Source organism: Phycodurus eques, chromosome 11 (genome assembly GCF_024500275.1).
Source record: "Phycodurus eques isolate BA_2022a chromosome 11, UOR_Pequ_1.1, whole genome shotgun sequence".
In the NCBI taxonomy this organism is placed as follows: Eukaryota; Metazoa; Chordata; class Actinopteri; order Syngnathiformes; family Syngnathidae; genus Phycodurus; species Phycodurus eques.
In genome coordinates, this window is record NC_084535.1 from 18,783,745 (window position 1) to 18,806,960 (window position 23,216).

The 23,216-nt window shown below is 41.8% G+C and overlaps 1 protein-coding gene across 7 annotated transcripts in view; it reads left to right on the top strand.

The window, feature by feature from the left end:
• Positions 1 to 23,216, top strand: part of klc1b (kinesin light chain 1b) — a 32,777-nt gene that overhangs the window by 6,324 nt on the left and 3,237 nt on the right. For 2 of the 7 annotated variants that reach the window (XM_061689595.1, XM_061689594.1), the window contains exons 2-14: positions 96 to 369; positions 586 to 816; positions 4,637 to 4,718; positions 4,858 to 5,086; positions 5,193 to 5,280; positions 5,774 to 5,875; positions 6,325 to 6,498; positions 6,980 to 7,079; positions 8,286 to 8,338; positions 8,615 to 8,682; positions 10,513 to 10,621; positions 10,773 to 10,781; positions 10,995 to 11,147. In XM_061689595.1, the coding sequence (XP_061545579.1) occupies positions 121 to 369; positions 586 to 816; positions 4,637 to 4,718; positions 4,858 to 5,086; positions 5,193 to 5,280; positions 5,774 to 5,875; positions 6,325 to 6,498; positions 6,980 to 7,079; positions 8,286 to 8,338; positions 8,615 to 8,682; positions 10,513 to 10,621; positions 10,773 to 10,781; positions 10,995 to 11,147 (1,647 nt within the window). In that variant the 5' untranslated portion in view covers positions 96 to 120. Of the gene's footprint in view, positions 1 to 95; positions 370 to 585; positions 817 to 4,636; positions 4,719 to 4,857; positions 5,087 to 5,192; positions 5,281 to 5,773; positions 5,876 to 6,324; positions 6,499 to 6,979; positions 7,080 to 8,285; positions 8,339 to 8,614; positions 8,683 to 10,512; positions 10,622 to 10,772; positions 10,782 to 10,994; positions 11,148 to 15,153; positions 20,689 to 23,216 lie in introns of those variants that run through there. The other 5 variants (XM_061689596.1, XM_061689599.1, XM_061689600.1 and 2 more) reach the window with 5 other exon arrangements.

The window sequence follows — 23,216 nt, forward strand, 5'->3', positions numbered from 1 at the left end:
TGTCAGGCAATAATAGGTCAAACTAATTCCTCTGCCTCCCTTTGTATTTTTATCAGTTGTGTAATATCATGTTACACTTTCTGTAATGTGTACAGGTTTCCCTGAACACTACCACTAAAGATGTCCACCATGCTTTATGCCCGGGAAGAGAAGCTCGAAAAGCTCTCTCAAGAGGAGATAATCTCTAACACCAAACTGGTGATCCAGGGTCTGGAAGCCCTAAAAAATGAGCACAACTCCATTCTCCACAGTCTCTTGGAGACCATCAAGTGCCTAAAGAAGGATGAAGAGGCCAACCTGGTGCATGAGAAGTCTAATCTGCTGCGCAAGTCAGTGGAGATGATTGAGCTGGGACTTGGTGAAGCACAGGTAACTGTGTGTAAATAATTGGAAATAAAAATGGATTAGATGTGTGTTGAACCTTATAATACCTGTCCGTGTATTTTGCGTGTTTCTGCTTCCTCACACTTCCTCATTATTTACTCAGCTGAGTGGAGATAATTCATTCACACTCTGTTCTTACCATCGCACCTTTCGGCTAATTTAGTTTAATACCAACCTCCTTCGATGTTCTTTCCATTCTAGGTGATGATGGCCCTGTCCAACCACCTAAACGCGGTGGAGTCCGAGAAGCAGAAGCTGCGTGCGCAGGTTAGGAGGCTTTGCCAGGAAAACCAGTGGTTGCGGGATGAGTTGGCCAACACCCAACAGAAGCTGCAAAAGAGCGAGCAAAGTGTCGCTCAGCTCGAGGAAGAGAAGAAACATCTGGAATTCATGAACCAGCTCAAGAAATATGATGAGGACATCTCCCCCACTGTAAGTACAAAACCCGTCTCACAAAAAGAGTCACTTGATAATTCTCAGTGAATTGAATCAATCGCAACTGGACTGTTCTGTTTATCTTAGATGTCTTGGATCTCATCCGAGCAGGCTTCATCAGTTCAGTTCATGCAACAAGGCTTAGTTAGGATGCACTAGCCAGTGTTTGTGTGGAAGATTCAACTATTTATGCTACAATTTAGAGGCATAACCCATAGAAATTATGTATCATTCTTTTGGAATACAAAAAAGGGGGAGAGCCATTAAGCCACCTGGCCGAGAGGCCATTGTCAGTCCACCAGAGTCATGGGGGTGGAAACTCCCTCATTGATATTCCATTCAGTTGTAAAGTGGTCGTGGAGTTACCTAATGGTCAAGGAGGCTGTGCTGTTTGTTGGAGGCAGAATTATTGAATTTCATTGGAATGGACAAAAGGACAGCATTGTAAGTAGGAGATAGGTGATGTCGTAAGCCCCCTCCTCTGTTAAGTGGTTTTCCACTTTTGTGTATATGGCCTCTCACACCCCTCTTTCAAACCATTTGTCTTCCCTGTCCAGAATATACATATTTCTGTCCTCAAAAGAGTGCCGTTTCTCTTGGAGGTGCAGGTAGACAGCAAAGTCTTGACCTGAGGAGTTTGCCCGTCTGTGTTGTGCCATATGCTCATTGGTTGCTTGGTTTCCCCAATGAGCATTCCTCACTGCACTTGACCGCATACATCAGATTGCTTCAATTGAGTTTCCACATACACCAGATTGCCTCAATCTGATGTATGCGGAAACTCAATAATTAAAAAACAAATAGACTAATAGCATGGCCTCCTTGACCGTTAGGTAACTCCACAACCACTTCATAACTGAATTAAATATCAATGAGGGAGTTTCAACCCAATGAGTGTGGTGGACTGACAATGGCCTCTCTGCCACCCCCGGCTTAACGGGTCTCCCGCTTTTTTGTATTCCAAAAGAATGATTACATATGTAGTGTGGGCCATGTCTCTAAGTTGGAGCCTAAATAGTTGAGTCTTCCACACAAACCCTGGCTAGTGTGTCCTACCAGCCTTGTTGCATGAACTGATGAAGCCTGCGAAGCATCTTCTAATACAAACAGAACAGTCCAGTTACAATCGATTCAATGCCATAAGAATGAAATTACCTGGATGAATGAAAATATTCACAGCCAAGTCAGTTGATAACTATTTCAGACGTTTGGTTCAAGAAACTCTCCAGTGACCCATTAAAAGGAACATTCTAATCAGGGGTGTCTAACTTGGTTACAATGGTGAAACCATATAAATGTAGAATCGCAAGGGATGTAACGGTATACCAAAAATCGTGATTGTGTAAATGCCTTGGTTTTAAGTTCACAGTTTGGTTCACATTCGATACAGCGAGGAAACAAAATGCAAAACTGGTCATCTTTTTTTGTAAACGGGGGCAGATTTAATAGAATTTAAAATTAAAAAAAAATATCCATCCATCCATTTTCTTCCGCTTATCTGAGGTCGCGGGGGCAGTAGCTTTAGCAGGGAAGCCCAGACTTCCCTCTCCCCAGCCACTTCCTCCAGCTCTTCCGAAGGGATCCCGAGGCGTTCCCAGGCAAGCGGAGAGACGTAGTCTCTCCAGTGTGTCCTGGGTCGTCCCTGGGGTCTCCTCCCAGTGGGACGTGCCCGGAACACCTCACCAGGGAGGCGTCCAGGAGGAATCCAAAACAGATGCCCGAGCCACTTCATCTGGCTCCTCTCAATGCGGAGGAGCAGCGGCTCTACTCTGAGATCATCTCGGATGGCCGAGCTTCTCGCCCTATCTCTAAGGGAGAGCCCGGACACCCTGCGGAGGAAACTCATTTTGGCCGCTTGTATCCAGGATCTTGTTCTTTCGGTCACGACCCACAGCTCGTGACCGTAGGGGACGGTATGAACGTGGATCGACCGGTAAATCTTTCGGCTTGGCTCCTTCTTCACCACGATGGACCGATACAAAGTCCGCATCACCGCAGATGCTGTACTGATCTGCCTGTCGATCTCCCGTACCATTCTTCCCTCACTCCTGAACAAGACCCCAAGATATTTGAACTCCTCCACTTGGGGCAAGATCTTATCCCCGACCTGGAGAGGGCACTCCACCCTTTTCCGACTGAGGACCATGGTCTCAGATTTGGAGGTGCTAATTTTCATCGAGCTGCTTCACCCTCGGCTGCGAACCGCTCCAGTGAGAGTTGGAGATCATTGCTTGAGGAAGTCAGCAGAAACACATCTGCAAAAAGCAGCGATGCCTTACTGAGGCCACCAAACTGGACCCCCTCTATGCCTTGGCTGCTCCTATAAATTCTGTCCATAAAATATGGACAATAATATATGGACAATAATAAATTCTGTCCATAAAATATGGACAGAATTTATTTGAATTTGAATAGACCTTACCAGGAAGGCTGAGGAGTGTGATTTCCCCCTGTAGTTGGAACACACCCTCCGGTCCCCCTCTACCACCCCAGTCTGCGAATCCAAAGGCACTGTACCCGATATCCACGTGATGTTGCAGAGGCATGTCAACTACGACAGCCCCACAACATCCAGATCCTTTAGGAACACCAGGCGAATCTCATCCACCCCGGGGGCCTTACCACCGAGGAGCTTTTTAACCACCTTGGTGACCTCAACCCCAGAGATAGGAGAGCCCGCCTCAGAGACCCCAGACTCTGCTTCCCCATGGGAAGGCATGTCGGTGGAATTGAGGAGGTCTTCGAAGTATTCTCCCCACCGACTCACAACGTCCCGAGTCGAGGTCAGCAGCGCATCATGCCTACTGTACACAGTGTTGATGGTGACCTGCTTCCCCCTCCTGAGACGCCGGATGGTGGACCAGAATTTCCTCGAAGCCATCCGGAAGTCGTTCTCCATGGCCTCACCGAACTCCTCCCATGCCCGACTTTTTGCCTCAACGATCACCAAAGCTGCATTCTGCTTGGCCTGGCGGTACCCATCAGCTGCCTCAGGAGTCCCACAGGCCAAAAAGGCCCGATAGGACTCCTCTTTCAGCTTGACGGCAGCCCTCACCACTGGTGTCCACCAACGGGTTCGTGGATTGCCGCCACAACAGGCACCAACCACCTTACGGCCACAGCTCCGGTCGGCCGCCTCAGCAATGGAGGCACGGATGCATGGTCCACTCGGACTCAATGTACCCCGCCTCCCCTAGGACGTGGGTGAAGTAATGCTGGAAGTGGCAGTTGAAACATCTGACAGGGGATTCTGCCAGACGTTCCCAGCAGACCCTCACGATACGTTTGGGCCTGCCAGATTGGACCGGCATCTTCCCCCACCATCGGCGCCAATTTACCACCAGGTGGTGATCAGTCTGGCTGCTAGTTTTTTAAATATATGGCTTAAGATGTTTGCTTTCCAGAAGGTGAGTTAGGCTTGTGGCTAGAGGTGTGAGGAAGTTACACTTCTTGTTCCTTACATTGTATGTTCTGTCATATTACATAATTGTGCTTGCATTTGATTATCATCATTTTTATGGCTGGTTTTGAACAGAAGTCAAGGAAAATTTTGGCAAACTTTTGCGGGCCAAATAAAATGACGTGCAGCCCCATGGGCTTTTAGTTTGTGCAATTTCAAAGATTAACTAGATTATGATTCGTACCAATGGAAATAAAGAATAGAATGGCTCTAAACTTGAGTCAGACATTCATCTCCTCAATGTGCTTTTGAGTTATGTGACCTTGTATTGTCACTTATTTGATATATGACTCGAATTAATGTCACCTTTTAAGAATTTGTTTTCATATTTGTGAGTAAAATTCTTATTAATCTCAGCAGGAGGAAAAGGACAGAGAAACACCAAAGGACTCACTGGATGATCTCTTCCCCAACGATGAGGAAGAGCATGGCCAAGGAAGTAAGACCAACAGCATTCCGCAAGGACAATACTATATATTCTCTAGAACTTGGTCTTTTGACCACAAAACTACTGAGATTGAATTACATTACTTTTTTTTAAGATGGCTTCATGCTTGTCTTGCATTTTTGCCCCACAGTGCAGCATCAACACAACAGTGCAGCAGTGGCGGCAGCCCAGCAGGGAGGCTACGAAATCCCAGCTCGCCTGAGAACACTACACAATCTGGTGATCCAATACGCTTCTCAGGGCAGGTACGAGGTCGCTGTGCCCCTCTGCAAGCAAGCTTTGGAGGACCTGGAAAAAACATCTGGACATGACCACCCTGATGTGGCTACTATGCTTAACATCCTGGCTTTGGTTTATAGGTCAGAAATGACTCCATATGAGAGTTTCAGCTCACCCCTATATTTCCTATAGTTTTAGGATTTGCGTCACTTCTCATTGTCAGTTGTCTCCATCTTCATTACTCAGGGATCAGAATAAATACAAAGAGGCTGCACATCTTCTCAACGATGCTCTGTCCATCCGGGAGAAAACCCTGGGGAAAGACCATCCTGCTGTAAGAATCCAATTGTCATGGCAACCATACCTCAATGTGAACATGTTAATGTTCTTTTGGTATTTGTTCAGAATTGCTTTCAGACTCAACAAGAAGGCAAAAGCTGCACCTTCACCTTTATTTACCGTCCTAGTGCCTCAGGATGTATAGATTTTTTTTTAATTTAAAAAAAAAATTTTTTTTTTTTTTTTACCCTCAACCTTCTAGGATGCGTTTCTGATATGTTCAACACTTTTACTTTATCTAAGCTTCTCAAGGCCTGCTCATAAATCAAGCAAAACCAGAGACAACATTTGTAAACGAAATGAATGACCTTGAAGCTTGCGGTCAACATTTTCAAATGCCCATGTATGTAGTAGAACAACACTCTTGTTACAAAAAGGTGGCTTAATCATTGGACCTCAGTGAATAGTGTTTTGCCTTTTGCTAAATGGAAGATTTTGCTGAAAAAATGCCTCATTCATGTGCTGCTATTTCTGTACGTGTTTTGCAGGTTGCTGCAACATTGAACAACTTGGCTGTGCTGTATGGAAAGAGGGGAAAATACAAGGAGGCTGAGCCTCTGTGCAAGAGGGCTCTGGAGATCAGAGAGAAGGTAGGTTGCATCCCTGGCTTGCACAGCACTACTGTGGTCGAGGCCCGAGCTCAGGTAAACCTGTGAACAATTAGCTAGTAATAATTAAGATTTCCAAACTCAGAGCTGTTATAACACCATAATCTATAAACAGAGAGAATGCGTTTTTTACTGTTTTCTTGTTGAGACACCACTGAAGGCCTCCTGTCTGTCTAGGAAGGAAACTATAGGGTTTAATTGAAAGCACAACTTGAAAAATGATGGCATGAAAGCACAGTAGGGTACTATGGGTCTATAAATGCTGGAAGCTTTATTCGTCTGTCTTTATTGATCAGCAAAGCTTTAATTACACCCACTGACAGCTGATTAAAGCATCTCAGGGTGATGTGGGTCAGCAACAAGGATAGATGCAAAGAGAAGTGATGGGGTACACATCAGTATGTAACAAAAACGTGCATGACTTCCATCAGGTCCTGGGGAAAGACCATCCAGATGTGGCCAAACAGCTGAACAACTTGGCTCTACTGTGTCAGAATCAAGGCAAGTACGAGGAGGTGGAGTACTACTACTGCCGTGCGCTGGAGATCTACGAATGTAGGCTGGGCCCGGATGATCCTAATGTGGCCAAAACCAAGAATAACCTGGTGAGAGGTGCACCACAAAATCCCTGAACGGCAGTGAATGTACAAATGCAAACACAGGCAGAAGTGTTTTCCTTAAAGAAAGAAGAGGCTGTTCTTGAATGGTGTGTGTTATGAATGTAAACTGTTGAGCCTCTTGAGATGTATGCAATGTTTTGGGGTCATCATTTATGAAAGCTTTTCATTAAGGTGTGCGTTTGTCATGAGACTCCTTAGGAGAAGCACATATCTTTTGAGGGTCTATATGTAATAACTGCCTGTTGCACACAAGCCAGCTGCAGCTTGTCAGCTGACTTGCTTCATGTGGCTTCCCAAAGCTGTGATTGTGAAACAAATAAAGCAATATGCTACACTGATGTTTTACATGAGTAACTGCGCAGGAGAAGAGAGTTCCTACTCTCTTGGAGACTACCGGGTGTATTGTGAGTCAGTTGTCTCCTTTGATGCAACTCTAAACTGCAATTATGCCCTGTCTGTTCTCTAGGCTTCCTGCTTTCTCAAACAGGGAAAATACAAGGAGGCTGAAATTCTATATAAAGAGATTCTGACTCGTGCCCACGAGAAAGAGTTTGGATCTGTTGATGGTAAGGACTTGTTGATGCCATGAAGATTTTTCGCAACAAAGATGAATACAGTCATTAAAAAGAAATATGCAGTGGGTTTTCTTTGAACTGCCCTTCAGATTTGTTTCTGTTTTTTACCCTCCGCTATTGTTTCATCTTCCACCTGTTATTTATCTCACACCAGCGAGGAGTGATGGACAGATGATTAAAAAGTGGACGGTGTTCTAAGCAGGCTGCCTGCCTTCAGCATTCAAAGGACTCAAAGACTCTTTACAAAAAGCTGGAGAAATAAAGAGTTTATTGGTCTGAACTTTGGCAATTGCATTGTCTTTTAGTTAAAAGTGAACAACATGGTTATCTTCATCCAGAGATTATGTGACCTTTGAATAAGAAAAAGTGACAGTTGTCAACTTTCCTTGGAAAATTTTTGAAAGATTTATCGTTCAAGAGTGACCTTCAACAAGGTTTCTCCGATTTTGGGTACATTCGGAAATTCAGTCAGACGCTTTCACTGCACTCTGAGAATGCAGTGTTCAGAGAGGCAGAGTATGATCTATTTTCTATGAATTTACGAACAAGCGTGTTGGCCATTGGTTGGGATACGTCACTGCGTCCGCCATATTGAATGTATCAGTTCTGCCTGTAAACATCTCGTCTTGCCTGACGCTCCGACCGCTCTGTCTCCTCAGTCAGCGGCGGGAGTGCGCTCTGGCACTCCCAAAGTGTGGCGCTCTGAATAACCAAACGGCACACCCTGATAACGCTCTGAGTTTCCGAACGTTCCAGAGTGTAGAAAGCGCACTTGGAGTGAATTTCCGAACATAGCCTTTATCAAACTGAAGGTTAAGGGCACCAACAACATCAGCAAAAGTCAGCTACAGTCTGTCTCCCATGTATTCATTCACATTTAAATATATATGGTTGCAAAATATGTACATGTATCTACATTCATATTATTTTCTATGTTTTTCATATTTCTGTTTTTTTAATTCTGTAAGAATACCAAATGTACTGCACACAGTAATATTCCAGAAAAGCAGGTCGATATTGCAGATTCAACCACTATTCTTGAAGGGCAATATGCTGTGCTCAGCTAGTTCAATGCATCATGAATAGTTCATCATGGACTCAGCAAACCCTCAAGAGATTGTGTGTGTGTGTGTGTGGTGTATTCCAGTCGTGTTGCGCAGTTTGTCGAACCACTCCCGTGTGTGTGTGTGTCTGCAGCTGAAAACAAACCTATCTGGATGCACGCTGAGGAAAGAGAGGAGATGAGCAAGGTGAGGACCTCCCTATAATTGTGACCTTTAGAAGTAGTACATAAAAAGAACAATGACGCTTTTCAAAAGCGTACCATAAGAGAAATGGGTCAGTTTAGTTCACATCCTGGGATGTGATACACAATCTTTCATGGTGCAAAACCTTGGACAAAGCATAAGACACTATTGGGCAGATCCTTGTTATACATGTAAACAAAATAAAAAAACAAATCCTGTTGGTCAGGTTTACACCACTCCTCCCTTTAACATTTGCCTTTGTTTCTCTCATACTTTCAGGGAAAGCACAGGGACAACACGCCTTATGGAGAGTATGGAGGCTGGTATAAAGCCTGCAAAGTCAACAGGTGAGGCACATTAGCAGTTAACAACATTAAATAGTTATAATGGGGGCATTTTTTGGGTGAATGTCAGTAAATAAACTTCCTGGAAATATCGCACTTTTAACTTATTACACTCCCTCATAGCTCTTGTGTTGAAAATAAACAAACCTGCCTGGTGACCTCGATAAGCGTGTCATTTAGCATTAGAGGTACCATATAGTCAATAATGCCGAAAACTACGATATATGCTGAACATAAATATAATTTGTGGCATTCAGTATACAAAAGGACTTAATGTAGAGAGGTTATAGTGATTTTCTACCTAGGACAGACTACCCTTAGGCTAGTGAACTACTCAGGCTAGTCTATCCTAATAGCATTGTTGCATGAACTGATGAAGCTTGCTTGAATGAGAGGTGAAACATCTAAGACAACCAGAACAGTCCAGTTGCATTGATTCAATGCCGAAAGAATGAAATGACCTGGATGGATGAGAATAGTCACAGGCAGGGTTATAGTGACATACACTATATTGCCAAAAGTATTTGCTCGCCTGTCTTGACTCAGATATGAATGTAAGTGACATCCCATTCTTAATCCATGGGGTTTTATATGACATCGGTCCACCCTCTGCAATTATAACATCTTAAATTTCTGGAAAGGATTTCCACAAGGTTTAGGAGTGTGTTTATGGGAATTTATGACAATTTTTACAGAAGTGCATTTGTGAGTTCACACACTGATGTTGGACTAGAAGGGGAAGCTTGGTTCTCAGTCTCCACTCTAATTCATCTAAAAGTGTTCTGTAGGGTTGAGGTCAGGATCGTGCAGGCCTGTCAAGTTCATCCACATCAAACTCTCCTCCCTGTCTTTATGAACCTTTATTTGTGTACTGATGTACAGTCATTTTGGAACAAGAAGGGGCCATCTCCAAACTGTTCCCACAAAGTTGGAAATGTCCAAAATATTACTCCTTGAGCTCCAGTGAAAGGAACCAAGAGATTTTGGACAGTCAAACAGTTTGGTGATTGCACCTTCCTGTTCCAACATGTCTGTACACCAGTGCACAAAGCAAGGTCCATAAAAACGTGGATGAGAGAATTTGGTATCGATAAACTTGACTGGCTTGTCATCAACCAGACAGAACACCTTTGGGTTGTCCAAACAACAGTGTGTGACCACGCGAATATGCTCCTGGAAGAAAGGGCAACAATTCCCTTAAACTCACTCCTAAACCTTTTTTCAAAGCCATCCCACAAGAGTTGAAGCTGTTACAGCTGCAAAGGGTAGCCCAACATCATATTAAACCATATGGACTTAGAATGGGAACTCATTTAAAAGTAATATATGAGTCAAGGCAGGTTAACAAATACTTTTGGCAATATAGTGTCTCTTCAGATAAATGCAGATAGCAAACATAATATACATATAGTTTACATAATCTTGTAACATGGGTGCTGCCAGTGTTTAATGTATGAGTTCTTGGGGAAGTCGTGGTATGCGGGTTTGCCTCGAGCAAGAGCTTCAAGTGGCGCTCCAATGCAGCTTTCCTAATCTTTTGAGAGTAAACATTTCTCACTTCACCATTTTCTGGAATGCAGCATACCATTTGTATGTGTGATTTAATCTATCACATACTGGAGCAGTTATAAGATACTGATCATCCTGCAAGCAATTGGGACATTTAAGGCAACAGCCTTAAATGCTGAGATCACATGACGGATCATTTACTGGATTAGTTCTGCTGTCCAAATCAAAAGACAGTCGAGAAGTAGATCTGGTCTGACCAATGAGTTTCTTGTTCGGCCTTCAAGTAAACATAGATATGTGTGTGCCTGTTTCCTGTGTATGCAGCCCAACAGTAAACACCACGCTGAGGAACCTGGGGGCCCTGTATCGCCGTCAGGGCAAGCTTGAAGCTGCCGACACCCTGGAGGAATGCACTGTGAGATCCCGCAAGCAGGTCAGCCACATTTCTCAAAATATGTGCAATGTGTGTATGTGTTTGTGTGAAGCAGCCTATCACTTTCTGTTTTTGTCAATTCAGAAATGTATTAGGACAGTCAATCTCATTATATTTTTTTCCCCCTCTCTCAACATTGCATTGGATCCAGAGCAACACAGTAAGTGATGGCCACTATAGAGCCTCCACCTTCCTCCCTGAACATCACTCCCATTTCATAGCCATAGAAAATATTTCTTCGTTTTAGTAGCATTAACTTAAATCACTTAAAGATTCTCATGCAACAACACACTTTCAGCCAGTATCACCTTGAAAATGTTTACATATGCCCATTGTGATTATGGTTTGTTTTCCTCTGTGTTCATCCCATAAGGGCATTGACCCAATCCACCAGACACGCATGGTGGAGATCCTGAAGGACGCAGACGGTGATAGACGAAGGAGCAGGGAGAGCCTGAGCAGCGTTAAGTACGAGAGCGGCTCTGAAACTGGCGAGGAAGTGAGTATGGCCGTGGAGTGGAACGGGGTGAGTACAGATCCACTTTGATTGAGTCTTAAAAGCCAGTGGGCCTCATTCATTACAAGAACTAGACACTCCTGATCATATTGCAGGGAGTGTTGACTGGTACAGAATGTTTTTTTTAATCATATAGCACTGAGCATGAGCTTCACTGTGCCATTTGTTAAACATATACATGAATTGTCACCAATTAGTGACAATGCAGTGGAACCTCGAAAAAACGGACCCCGATATAACAGATATCAGATAAAACGGGACAGAAGAATGTGTCCTAAAATAGATTCCATTTGTCACTTAAACCGCCGTTAACAAAGTCTGTTAGTTCCAGAATTGGCCGCTTTTGTTTACTGTCGCTGTGCAGGCAGAGAATGGGACTATTTCCAGGTCACAGATATGCAATATTACTAGATCCAATTTCAAAAGACATGCCAGCTATGCCTACGTGACGGCCATGTTGAATGTGAGGCATTGATGTGGCGTCAATGTGACAATGGTTATATCTGTTGTCTATTGTACATGGAGTAGAGAGAGCCACATGGGTGCGGCGTTAACTGAGGACAAAACACGTCTTTGGAGTCTGGAACATGCTATTTTTTGGAACAGTAACAGTTTTTTTTTGTCAAGGCATTTGCCTTTGGCAACAGATGTGGATCTAGGAAGCAGACTAATCCCTCGCTGCTCATGAAAGAGACTCGCCTATAATTAGTACTGTACATCAACAATGTCCCCATGACCAACCACACTAGCATGGTAGGTTTGAATCAAATGTGAAACTTTCAAACATTTTCCATCTTATTTTTATATTTATTTACAATAACACTGTGCTGTACTCGGCGTTTTAGGCCACACCAAAGAAAACTTACAAAACAAAAATATTCTACAGTACAGTAATATGGGTGCATATGGCCTCAAAAAATAAAGTGCTTCAATGTAACGGACAATCGGCTATATTGGACAACCCCCCCCTATTTGTCCATTCTATTGAGGTTCCACTGTAATATATAACCTAATTACTCTATTCCGATCTGTCTGGAATTGATGTACTCTGGGAACATTGTCTGTACTAGTTTATGAGCTCCCTGTTGCCTTGTCCCTTCCTATGAGGGTTTTCCACCAAAAGATATTTGTTGAACGATAAAGCTGATTGAGTGTCTTGGCATAGCGACATGTCCTAATCGACAGTATTTCGCTTTGCTTTGGACTACATATTTGAACTACATATTTGTGTTGTTCGTTGCTTGCTCGTTGTTTTGCTGGCATTGCTTCTGCTCAAGAGGAGTCATGAAAAGATGGCACAGGCTCATGCTTAGGCACCTTGGCTACATATTCACGTTATTTACCCTGGGATTCACATACAAATAAAAAAATATAGACCTCCCTCATTACAATTTTCCATATATGAACTATGAAATATAATTTACAGGTTTCCAGAATCCAATTCATTGTGTGCTTAATATGCTGGTTAGGTTCATCCTGCTGTTTTAATGCTTTAAATGTCCACTCAGGTTAATGTTTGTCTTTTTACTCAGCACCATTAAATGTATCATTCCTCATTTCAGACATTCAGTGCACTCATTTTTGCAGTTAGACAAACACAGCTAGATACGTGTCCTAGTTATAAGAAACCCTGTGGTGAATTTTACATGACTGTGCCAGATGTGCCTTGACTGAGCCTGTGCCTCTTATACACAGTGCAGCCTCACCCTCCACCGCACCAGCCAGTTTAAACATGCATGCAGCCTATGCCAGTCAATGGACTTGACCCATAAACATGAGTCTGTCCTCTCACATGGGTGCCATATTAACCTGATGTCTGTTTCTCTGAGTGAGTCACCTTACATGACGTGAACACAAAGCCCCACTTTGTGGTAATGCTTGTGTTTGGGTTGGGGTTAGTGCTTCTCGATACATGTTTTAATGCAAATGCTATGAAGTATTGCTGGGTGCAAGATTTATGTCATACAAGTGACAAAACAAGACTGTCTTGCTTTTTTTTTTTTTTTTTTTTTCCCGGAGCACCAAATAGTCACACAACAGCATTTGAGTGCAAGATTAAATTTCCAGCCATGCATGAATTCAATTAAAAAGCTACAGGCGTACAATATGTAATTAATATCCAGGCTTGCTTGTGTGTTGCGCAAACCCTTGCCTAGCAACATTTGTCAAAGAACACACTGCGCGATGATGACATGTTGTACTTGGAATATAACAATAATACTGTACTTATTTTGTCAAAAGACACATTTCATGATAGTCTGTGCCAAGGTTTCACAGTAGAAGGGAGGTCAGATCCCAATGAAACTGCAGATGTGTTTTATTGATTTTTAACCTGTGTGTGCGCGTGTGTATTCATTAAATACATGATGTGACCTGTCCTTTTTGCGCTCAACTAAATGCATGTTTGCATGTTGTCTTTTTCATCCTTGTTTTTTTCTTGTATCACCAACCTTGTTGGTTACTATTGTCATGACAACCAATCAGCGTGTCAATCAAATTATTTTCTACATTCAGTGGATTGTACTCTCCCTTAACGTCTTTGTTCAATAAGCTTGGTTGGGTTGGTATTGTAGTTAAGTGTTTTCGTGTATTAATGTTTTAGTTTTAAGGGAAGGTGTAGGATTAGAATAGAAAATTTGCTCAGTGAATTTAATCCTGTGTAGGCCTCCTGCAAAATGTCTTAAAATCCCATTTTGTCAATGCACACTCGATTTTGTGTGTCCATTTCAGTGTTGATACTTGCTGATGGTTCATCTCTGCAGCACACACTCACTAGATGGCTGCAATGTGCCAGGTTCAGACTGTACATAAAGGAACGAAAAACAGCTGAGTCATAGTGACCGCAAACACCCACTCGCTGCATCTACAAACAGGGGACCTGCACGAAAAGTCATAGTTTAGTTTCATCTTGTCTGTTTAAAGTATGCAAATTTAAGGTATTGCATTTGCTGAAGTTCAAGCTTGTTCAGTATTCCACCAGTTTCTTCGAGCATCGTAAATAACACTGCAACACACGTTAGTTTGTGTGCCATGAATACAGTTGAACTGCTAAAGTCGAACACATCAATTCCAATACACTGTTTGCATTTCAAAACAATTTATTTGAAATAATTGGAACTGAAGTAATCTGTTCAGTCTGTCACTGTCCTGAAACCTTATTAACTGTACAGGTAATGTTTTAAGTTAACATTTTTAACCCATAAAAGTATAATAAATAAAGTTAACACATTTCTAGTAGGATAAGATAAAACTTAAATGCTGTAATATTACTTGCATGTGAAGATGTGATGGGGAATTAGTATATAATTATCACACTTTCAAAAATTATTAACTGTCATAAAACTATTAAAATAAGGTAACCACTTCATAGTAAAACTTATACATGTATATACATGCTCACCATTAACTTGATGGTGTGTGGTGAAAAAGAGGTGCGACAATACCGTTTCTACCTGGGTGGTGAGTTTCATCACAATGACAAAACAGAGCTGCATTTCTATAAAGACTTTTTTTTTATTATTAATCATTGTCGACTTAGCCATATTCTACTGAACAGCCAGGCCAGGTGCGTGTACAGCTCCACTGTCACAACTAGTAAAATTTTCGTTTCTATGTTCAGCACATTTTTCCTTATCCTTGAGGCCACAAAAAAATATAGTAGAAACGTAGTTACCGGTAATCCTTTGGCTGTTCATTGAGGTGAAGTATCACATTGCATTAAGTCTCATGCAATATACCTTTATCACACACAATGTTTGACCTCCAGGTTTTTGTGCCCCCCCCCATAGAAAATGGTAGGATTTTATGGGAATTCAACTTGGGAGGTTCCACTGTAAGGTTCTGAGTTACTTTTAGATTAATGACATGGGATCAGGGAAACTAGGCCTATTTGTTGGAGAGTTGTGTGTATAAGGGTTTAAAAGTAGGAGTGATGTGAGGAAGGAAGGCCAACCCAGAGCTAGTCATCTTAAAACCTGTGCCCTTTTTGTCTCTTTCTGTCTTTCTCTCTTATCAGGCCTAAGCCATCAAGATTATTCCTCCACCCCTCTCTCCCTCCCTCAACCAATAGCTAAAGGATATGTGTTGTTGCTCCTCTCCGGCGCGCCCCCCTCTCCAGCAGAGAAAGCCCCTCTCCCTCTCCCTCAGCTGTCACATGAGTCCACTGTCCAACCGAAAGCTGCCGGGACGTTTGGTCTCCTCATCTCCGCTCCTCCTGGTTTTCCGTCTCTCTCTGGCACTATCCTATCCTTCAACTAACCCCATGCTGGAAACGTTCAATCATTGAGCATAACGGTGTGTGTGCATGCATGTCTGTGTGTATGTGTGTGCGTGTCTAACCTTTGCCTCCCTCCCTTCATTTTCTTTCCCTCAACCTTGCTTGTATGTATGTTACATATATGAACACTATAGTAAGCCGAAATTACACTGCAGGTCCAAGTACCCAATTCCGATACAATGCCGATTTCCAATTTTTTGACGTCAATTTCAGGTGACACATATTCAATATGGCTGTATTTACACTGAAGGGACACATGAAACAACCCTCGTGCGCAGACACCCAAATAAGCGTTTTCACTGTTAGTTTCCACCCAAAAAGAAAATCTAAAAGAAAAAAAAACATTTTTTAAAAATAAAAAAATTTTGGGGGAATTTTTTTTTAAAAATCCAGGAATCGGTGAATGAATCTGCAGGTGCCGAGTCGGGGGTCCACCTTAATACAAATTAAAGTTGTATAATGTTTAGTTGGTCTGGGCTGACTCTTGCCCCATTGATTTAAATATGGGTAACCTCCACAGAACCCACCGCCATGTGCAATTATTTTGCTTATTTAATGACTGACTCACTTCTAATTTTACACCAATACATAAATCCGTGTATTTCAGTGACTTCAAGCTTGCATTGATGAGGTGTATCCAATCTTTGCCTGCATTCTCAGGGCATTGAATCGATCGCAACTGGACTGTTGTGGCTTTCTTAGAAAATGTTTCGCCTCTCATCTGAGCAGTCTTCATCAGTTCATGCAACAAGGCTTAGTTAGGACAGACTAGCCTGAGTTTGTGTGGAGAACATCAACTATTTATGCTCCAAGTTGGAAGCACACCCCAAAACGATCCGATCTGTGCGTTTAAACTGTACTTGCATTGGCACTCCAAAATGTCTCGTATTTTTAATCCACATTTGGAAGAGACTTGATTCCTATCTGAAGAAACCCGATTCCCTGCTCCCCCCACCCCCCTCTATTTACGCTGCAATTACACATTTCTGGATTGTGCCAATCAAATCGGAATTGTAACTTGAAACCTGCAGTGTGAATCCAGCCTTATTTGACAGACTGAGATCCTGTCCCTCAATTCTAACATCAATAACCTCTACAGGTACAGCTCAATAAATTAGAATATGGTAGAAAGGTTCATTTATTTCAGTACATTATATTAGATGAGTTAAACCACTTGGGAACATACTTTTCAGAAGGCAAATTCATGCCTAATTTCTACATTAAAAATAATTTTCATTGTTTCTTGATTGTTTGTAATATTCTAGTTTCTTGAGATGGTGAATTTTGGGTTTTCACGTTTTGCTGTTAGTTCCAATCATCCAAATTATGTTTTATATATATTAAAAGACTAATAAAATATTTCACTCTTTGTGCAGTGCATCTCTATTAGTTTCACTTTTTCAATTGAACTACCTAACTAAATCCAGCTTTTGACAAATATGATTTATTGAGATGTACCTGTAGGTTACTTTGCATCACACATCACCCACTTTTATTTAAAGTCGTCAAGTCCTCCAATTTAGGCACAGTATCTTTTTTTTATATGCAGGTATTTCTTTGTGTGTTTAATGTTGTGAACTACTCTAGAGATCAAATCCCTAAACAGTTATGGTACTATATCATTTCATGTTTATATTAAAAATGTCTGAGTCAACAAGAAGAAAGAAGGGAGCCCTTTTTTGTTCTGTTACAGTATATACAGTCCCCTCCAAAAGTATTGGAACGAGAAGGTCAGTTCCTTTGTTTTTGTTGTATACTGAAGGCATTTGGATTTCAGATCAAAAGATGAATATGAGACAAAAGTTCAGAATTCCAGCTTTTATTTCATGGTATTTACTTGGGTTGGGAGGATAAACCGATAAGACCGCATATCCGTCCGTAAAGGCGGGAGATACGACTGTATCGGTAGCAGACTCCATTATCGGTAAAAAATCCTCCAGCAAGCCTTAGCTACATCGGTTGTAGGGCTGTGGACCGGATATCGCGAGACTAGGAGTTGGTTGCTTGAGTCTTTGCAGTTTTCATCTCGTAAAACAAGTGTGAGAGCTCTCACGCTGTGTGCCGTGGACGTAACGTTGTTTACAACCAAACACAGCAGTGGTGGATACTAGCGACACTACTGGTTTAACTACATTTCTCCGTAGCGTCACTATTTTAACATCAAATAGCTTTTCAGTTGTTAAGCTACTTTCGTGGTCACAGCGATAGCAAAGTAATGTTCCCCCCAGAAGTTGTAAACATTGAATGCGACGTCACGTTACGTACCTTGTCTCAAGTCCACCGTTGACACCGGGCCCGGCGGCGAAATGTGCGCCGCAGATTGTAAACATGCGGACAATATGGCAAAGGTAGGTACATCTCGGCAGATTGTAAACATGTGGACAATATGGCAACGGTAGGTACATCTCGGCAATTTCCTTGGGCTGTAACAAAGTACACTAATGCTTCTCCAGTCCTCGCAGTCCACTTATACGTTCGTGTTGCTACGGTGGGACCCAACAAAGAAACTACCGAGAGGACAAACAGCCAGGTATATCCTGAAGCTGACGCAACAATCGACAGTTGTACTAGGCTAGTCATCAAGACTAGGGGGGAGTGCTTGTGCGCATTGGCAGTCCTAGCATGAATGGCACTGTGGGCAAGAACCCCCCCCCCCCCCAAATGGCTCTTTAAATGTTGTTTGTGCAGAGTTTGTAAAGAAAAAAAATCTCAATTAATTGTTGTATTGTGGTCTATTTACATAATTGATTTGATATTTTTTAAAAAGTGTGTGTATATATATATATATATATATATATATATATATATATATATGCATGCCTTAAAGCAGCAATGGTCAGGGTTAAGTGGTCATTTACATGTTTTAAAGTAGGGTTTGAGAAATGTCATTTTATTGAATTGGGTCAAGTCAAGGTTCTTTATGATTAGCATGTGCAAATGTTAACTATCACCAAATCAAATCGAGAATCGTAACTCCCATTACTGAATTGAATCGTATCGAATCGTTCCGCCCTTAAAGATATCGTTTTTGATTCGAATTCCTACTTGTGTTATCAAGATATGTATCGAATCGGCCTCATGCCAGAGATTCCCAACCCTAATATTTACATCTAGATGTGTTAAACAACTCAGGACAGAGCACCTTTTGTTTGAACCCACCCACTTTTCAAGTGAGCAGAGTATTGGAACAAGTGACTGATCTGTGTTTCTAGTTGCTCCGGTATTGCCATTTAGATTGATTGCTTAAACATTAGACACTTGTTTTTGGATTTGGATTTCACCTGTGAAAACTGCATTTGCTGCTAAGCAAACATGAATAACAGCTGTCTATGGGAAAAAAGCAAACAATGTTGAAGAGAGAAGAGGGAAAATCGATCAGCGCTATTGTACAAACTTTGGGCATAGCCAATACAACAATTTGGAATGTCCTGAAAAAGAAAGGAGCTACTGGTGTACTGGGCATCAAACAGGTCGGCCAAGGGTATCAACAACAGTTGATGACAGAAACATTGTGAGAACTGTGAAGGAACACCCAAAGACAACAGTGACATCACTGCCAAGCTCCATAGGGCACGGGTGAAGGTATCACAATCCACTGTTCAAAGATTTCGAGAGAATAAATATACAGGGCAAACCACACATCAGCAAAAAGAATAGGAAGGCCAGATTGGCTTTTGCAAAGAAGTACCGAGATGAGCCAGAAAAGTTTTGGAACAACGTTTTATGGACTGATGAGACCAAGATTAACCTCTACAAAAGTGATGAAAAGGCCAAAGTATGGAGAAAGAAAGGGTCGTCTTATGATCCAAAACACACACTCATCCGTGAAGCATGGTGGAGGTAATGTCATGGCTTGGGCTTGGCTGGTTCTGGAACCGGCTCACGTAACTCATGATGGTAGCAGCAGAATCAATTTGTGATGATGTAACTCATGATGGTAGCAGCAGAATAAATTCTGAAGACTACAAAACCATTTTGTCTGGCAATTTAATGAAAAACGCATCCAAATTAATCGGGAGAAGCTTCATCATGCAACAAGACAATGACCCAAAACACACTGCCAATACAACAAAAGAAGTCAATTGCTCGCAGGCTTGATGCAGTTATTGCAAGTAAAGGTTAAGCCACCAAAAATTTTATGTTATTCACTTCAGGTTAAATTAATAATGTCCGTTCCAGTACTTTTGCTCACTTGAAAAGTGGGTGGATTCAAACAAAAGGTGCTCTGTCATGAGTTCCTCAACAGATCTAGATGTAAATACCATGAAATAAAAGCTAGAATTCTGAACTTTTGTCTCACATTCATCTTTTGATCTGAAACACGTCTTCAGTATACAACAACAATAAATGAATAGACCTTGCCGTACCAATACTTTTGGAGGGGACTCTAGATGTGAAAAAAAAGTTAGTAATTTTTTATTTGTTTACATTTTTATGCACATATTTTGGCTGAATATTAAAGCAGTAGTTTTTAAGCAATTCACAGAATTGTCCATATCCGATTTTGAGGGCAGACTGTAAGATCAAGCTGTTGCCATGGCGGTTGTTTATTCCTGTCTTCAGTGTCCTTGCTCTTTACACTCTTTTTTTTAAATTTATTTATTTTTTTGTGGAATAGTTGCATACACAAGGTTGCATTTTCAGATGGGAAAAAGCTGCATGATTTTTTATATTGTGTCAGCAGCGAGATGAGAATCAGATGTCAAGGTCTCATCCAAGCACTATTGCCTTTTCTTATTGTTGAAGCAGAAGCCGTGACTCACAGTAGCATTTGACGAGTGTATTTGAGTGTACAGTCACAGCGGTCACACTGTAAACATCGTTAATTTGGTGAAGCATTTTATTTTGCCAACACCTCAACATCGACTACAATTAGTTCACGTTTCACTAAGTGACTGTGCAATGACTTTTAACGCCTTGAAAGTGTCGTCGTTGGCTGTGCTTGTTGTACTCTCTGGCTTCAGTCTTCTACATGCCTTGATTCTTCATTCCATTCGACTGCATCTATATCTCTACTTCTACTCTCAGCTATAGAATTGATCATGTGCATCACATAATTAAAATATCAATAATGTCTTAGTGGAATGCGTATTTATTGAACTGTCCTCTCTTGATATATATCTATAGTGTGACTTCATTTCCCCAAAGTGGAAGAACATTACATTAGGTCTAGTAGTACTAGTAGTAGAATTGCATCATATTTACCAATTTGCATTGTGAAGATGGTTGCATCAGCACTTGTTGGTATCTCAAATAAAGTTTTTTCATTTGTGAGTGTGTTCTTTTCCAGTGGCATTTTTATTTAAAAACTAGTTTTGGGGAAATCCCGGGCCCGCCTGTGTGGAGTTTGCATGTTCTCCCCGTGCCTGGGTGGGTTTTCTCAGGGCACTCCGGTTTCCTCCCACATCCCAAAAACATGCGTTGTGGGTTGATTGAAGACTCTAAATTGCCCGTAGGTGTGAATGTGAGTGTGAATGGTTGTTTGTTTCTATGTGCCCTGCAATTGGCTGGCGACCAGTTCACGGTGTACCCCGCCTCCCGCCCGAAGATAGCTGGGATAGGCTCCAGCAGCCCATGACCCTAGTGAGGATAAGCGGTAAAGAAAATGGATGGATGGATAGTTTTTGGGCCACCAAACAAAGTTAAAACCAGAAGTTTACATCACGATATAAAAAGACATCCAGTGGTGTGAAAAAGTGTTTGACCCCTTCCTGATTTCTTATTTTTGGGCATGTTTGTCAAACTTAACTTTTTCTCCTCATCAAACAAATTTAAATATTAGTCAAAAACGATGCAAGTAAACACGAAATGCAGTTTTTAAATGGGCTTTACTATTAACGGAGGGAAAAATCCATATCAACAAGGCCCTGTGTGAAAAAGAAAATGAAAATTGAAGACATTTTGATGATTTCCAAATCTTTTGGGGAAATAATTTGTGGTCGGACGAGATCAAAGTTTAAATGTTTGGAAGGTGTTTCTCCCATTACTTCTGGTGTAAAAGTAACACCACGTTTCAGAAAAAAACATCATACCAGCAGCAAAATGTGGTGGTGGTAGTGTGATGGTCTGGGGCTATTTTGCTGCTTTAGGACCTGGAAGACTTGCTGCCATAAACGGAACCATGAATTCTGCTGTCTACCAAAAAATCCTAAAGGAGAATGTCTGGCCATCTATTTGTAACCTCAAGCTGAAAAGAACATTGGTTCTGCGGCAGGACAATGATCCAAAACACCAGCACGTCCACCTCGGAATGGCTGAAGAAAAACAAAATGAAGACTTTGGAGTGGCCTAGTCAAAGTCTTGACCTGAATCCCATTGAGATGCTGCGGCATGACCTTAAAACGGCGGTTCATCCTCGGGTGCAGTTTCCCGATGCCTGAAGGTGGTATGTTCATCTTTTCAAAAAATTATACGCAAGTATGAGCACCATGGGAATGTCAAACCATATTGCTCGGGAAGGAGCTGGGTTCTGTGTCCCAAGGGTGAACATGCTTCGGTCCAAAATGTGCTTATCAACCCAAGAACAAAAGCAAAAGACCTTATGAAGATGCAGGCTGAACCTGTTAAGAGTGTGTCATTATCCACAGCGAAACGAGTAGTGTACTGACATGGGCTGAAAGGCTGCATTGCCAGGAAGAAGCCATTACTTCAAAAGAAACATTAAAAAGACAGATTACTGATTGCAAACGCACACAGGGACAAAGACCTTCATTTTTGGAGATGTGTCCTGTGGTCTGATGAAGCTCAAATTGAACTGTTTGGCCATAATGAGCAAAGGAGGAAGCTTGCAAGCCTGAACACCATTCCAAATGTGAAATGGGGGGTGGCAGCATTCATGTTGTTGTGGGGTTGTTTTGCCACAGGAGGGACTGGTGTACTTCACAAAATAGATGGCATTATGAGGAAAGAGCATGTTGGAAATACTGAAGCAACATCTCAAGACATCAGCCAGGAGGTTAAAGCCATGGCAAACATGGGTCTTCCAAATAGACAATGACGCGAAGCATACTGTCAAACTGCTTACAAAGTGGCTTAAGGATAACAAAGTCAGTGTTTTGGAATGGCCATCACAAAGCCCTGATCTCAAACCTATTGAACATTTATGGTCAGACCTGAACATGCATGTGCGAGCAAGGCGGCCTACAAATTTGGCTCACTTACACCAGTTCTGTCAAGAGGAAGGGGCCAAAATTCCTACCAACTTTTGTGAGAAGCCAAAACGTTTGACCCATGTCATACAGTTTAAAGGCAATGGTATCAAATACTATTGAAATGTGTATAAACTTCTGGCTGTGAAGAAGGTCATGAAAAATTGTCTAAAAAAAGGTAATTCATTATTCTGGCATTTAGCAAATAGAAATTATTTTGGTAAACCTAATTGACCTAAAACAGGAAACGTTTATTCTGATTTTATGTCATACAAAGGAGTAGAGCCACTGAAAAAAAAACTACAGAGAATCAAGTCACAATTTTACGAAATACAAAGTAATATTGTGAGAAACATAAGGCACACTTGTCTGCTTTTCTGAATGGGTAGTATCTCCCATTGACTTACTGTAAGTCTGTCATTTATACGTCTTCAGGGCAAATACGCACTGTGTTGGTGCAATCCTAAAATGGGGGCGTTCCCTGTCAAATCGAGCCTTACACACAGTCCTATCGGTTTAACTACTTTTCCCTCTTGCGCGCGTCAGAGCCTGGAATAAGTGAAGCGCCCCGCTAAGGTGACACATATTAATGTATGTGTATTAAATATAAAATGCATATTAGCAAGAAAAACGGAGCTAATACTGAGGTGTCAT